General features: G+C 30.5%; 1 protein-coding gene across 1 annotated transcript; it reads right to left on the minus strand.

The window, feature by feature from the left end:
• Positions 1 to 323: 323 nt before the first annotated feature.
• Smp_180650 (hypothetical protein) lies at positions 324 to 593 on the minus strand (the record flags this gene model as incomplete). The annotated part of the gene is made up of 1 exon (XM_018788472.1): positions 324 to 593. One exon carries the CDS (start codon positions 591 to 593, stop codon positions 324 to 326), a length of 270 nt encoding a protein of 89 aa, XP_018654011.1.
• Between the last annotated feature and the right edge of the window lie 2,692 nt (positions 594 to 3,285).

The following is a 3,285-nucleotide window of genomic DNA, read 5'->3' on the forward strand; positions in this document are numbered from 1 at the left end:
TTTATGATGACCATAACTTTTGGTAATAATTCTGAGTTAATAGATATAAATATTGGTTTACAAGATTACTATGAATGTAATGGGTGGTATATTCCATGAATTAATTGGGTTTAGTGCACTCATCTTCTCTATCTTATTATTTTTCGGTTCGAACTGTAGGCTACGATTGCCAGTAATTATCGAATAACTAGATTGCACATACTTTATTCGTTTTTTGTGGTGTTTGTAAAGGGTCAAAATTTTCAGGCTAAGTTATTGATATATGACGATTTGAATGATATAGTTTGATGAGGTAAAATGATGGCATATATTGACTATTTGTGTCAATATATTTCCAATGCCCAAGTATCATTGGGTCGAATTTTTTCATAGTCATTCTGTTTGGCAATAAATGCTGACGTAGAGGAATATTCAAATGAACATGTTAGCACTTTACTGGATTGTGCTGAATTTCTTGAATATGAAGAAATTTTTGATGTATTATTTGATGTCAAATATTCACTGTCAAAGTCATATATTTCTGGTAGCTTTTTAGTTAATGTCATGGAATTCTCAACTTCTTGTTTTATTCTAGTAAGAAGTGCTTTATCCATAGAGTAGTTATTGGAACATGAGAATAATTGTCTTGGTGGAGGACTGACTTCTGAATACACTGACATCTTGAACTTACAAGATGATGGTAAATTACTGAGTGTCATATCTATATTTAATAATCTAAATCAAAAGGTAGAACTACGTCACCGGGTCAGGAAATATGTTAACCCCTGACCAATCAAAATGGAGTAAATTAATTTATGATAAAAAAGTGCGCTTGTTTTATTGGTCACATAGATCAACATATTTGTTTAGATTTTTTTGGTGAGACTTTTTTTATCTGTAGCCGGGGGTGAAAATACTCCTCCCACCACCTCAAAAATGCTGTAGACTAAAATGAAATTCCAATTTTATCTTTTATAATATTTTAATGATTTTAATAGCTCACTGTCAAACAGGTGACTTCAGTTTGGTCCTGAATTAATTAATTGATTCATTTATAGTGACAATTATCAGGGATTACTAGACTCTGTGTCTTCTTCAGAATTAAATGTTAGTCGAAACTGAGTAAGAAACTGGCGAGCTTTAGATATCTTCATTAAGAGTCTCATTAGCGATAGAATTACATGAAATTAGCATAGGAAGTAAAACTACAATTTGGATTGTAATCTCACGGGAATTATCAACACTAATATAACATAGACGGGTGCAAACTGGCAAACAACTTTAGTCCCAGACTTCTTTTTAAATAACTCAAGTCACCTAACACCAAATGATGGTGTATAGTACAGCATAACATCATACAGATAATTGTTAACCAGTATGAAAACTAAGTCCAGGCCTTTATACTGGATTGCTTACCTTCACCAAATATTGGTAAAAATATCATCACCTGTAAGTTTCTAGTAATAAAAAAAATCACTTCAAGAATCTCAATTCAGACCATGTTTGTTAATCGATGTATTCTATGGATGTTATGAGAATAGCTTGTTTAAATGTATATATATGACCACGGACATTAGAACTTTAAAAGTCAGTTAACATAAAAACACGTAATATTTTTATTTTATTTAAGGACTGACAATTTTAGCACCATCTATTTGACATTATTAATTACTGGATAGTTTTATGAGTGGAGAATTATGATGAAATGATATAGAGATTTTTTTTTCGAATGGTTTATGTTTTATTTACAGATTATGGGACATGTGGATTTGATTAATAAAAAATCCTGTCGCAACGCATTGTATTTACCTGTCCTTCTCTTACATTTCACGATCACTCATATTCAATAACTTTTTTCAACCACATGTAGTTTATTTAAGTCACAGACAACATATTGAAAACGTGATGATCGTCTACTTCATTGTTTCGGTCAGCAAAATAGTGTACAAATCATATTGTTCAATTCATTCGTTTTGGAAGAAAGAATAAAAATAATCTGGAATAAATTTAGAAACTTTTTACACGTGTATAAATGTACAATTGTTATATAAACAGATCTATCGACCTGTTTTACAATCAAACAGAGACGATTTCCATTTCTTGTAGAACAGTTTCACGATATTGTATTATTTCCTGAAAAATGTTTATTTAAACATTGTAATAAAGTTGTCCTTGCAATTACATTCAATAAAACTGTATGATAATGAATGTACTAGTTTAAATGTAAATATGTAACAAAGCATAATTTATTTAGATTCAATATGGTTTGCTCAAGTATCATTCTCATTCACATATAAATTTAATATAATATGATATAAAGGAAAGTAAATGTTTCAACAGTATAGAAGAAACATTTTAATGAGGTGAAACGAGAACAAACAATGATAAAATATCAGTGAATTTTTGCAGATTTTGTACAGTTTTCAAGTAATTTTCAATATTTCCATCAATAATAGTTTTAGGTTCATTAATGTCCACTTTCGAAACGAACTTTTTAAAGTCGTGACTGGTAGAGTCAACCAGCTTACAAATAAGACAGAAAGCAAATAATAACAGTATGTGCAAACCACGTCAAGTCACCACTTTACTGAATTTGAAAGTGTAAGTGACTGGATTCCTACCCTGGATACATCTGAATGTAACGTGCTTGCAGTAAATTATACAAAATTTGAAATATATCAACAATATAGGACAGTATATGAAACTTGTTTGTTTTTGATGGAGTTTTGTTCTCTGAGCTTCTGAACTTCTACCCGAAGTTTGTGCTGATGATGTCGTTCAGAAAGACGATGAAAGCTCCACAACCAAACCATCCAGCTCAGAGAACAAAACTCCATCAAAATCATCCACCTGATCTACAAATCTTCTCCAACATCCCAAAACTTGTTTGTTTATGTATTCGGACGATATCAAAAACTGAGGTGTGGAAACCTAAAGGATTTATTAAAACCAAGCAAATTAAAGTTGATCTTTGGATAGTCTATACTGAAGGGTGATACTAATAGAAAAAAAATCAGTAAAATGAGCTATCAGCTTCTTTCAAATACGTCAATTAATTTACTTTAGTATTCATTTATATTGATTGTTTGTATATTTCGATTAATGTGATGGACTGTAGTTGATCAGTCTCTTTTGGTATATGCCCATTATTTAGTTTATTTTATGAAAATGTGACCACCGAATATCGCATGTAAATCAACTTATTTTATCACCTCTACTGGTTCACGATCATTTACACATGTTATGAAGTGTTTGAGATTGATAAAAAATATCAACTTTCGTAATTAATTAATTCTTAAAATTGGA

This window comes from Schistosoma mansoni, chromosome W (genome assembly GCF_000237925.1).
Source record: "Schistosoma mansoni strain Puerto Rico chromosome W, complete genome".
NCBI lineage: Eukaryota > Metazoa > Platyhelminthes > Trematoda > Strigeidida > Schistosomatidae > Schistosoma > Schistosoma mansoni.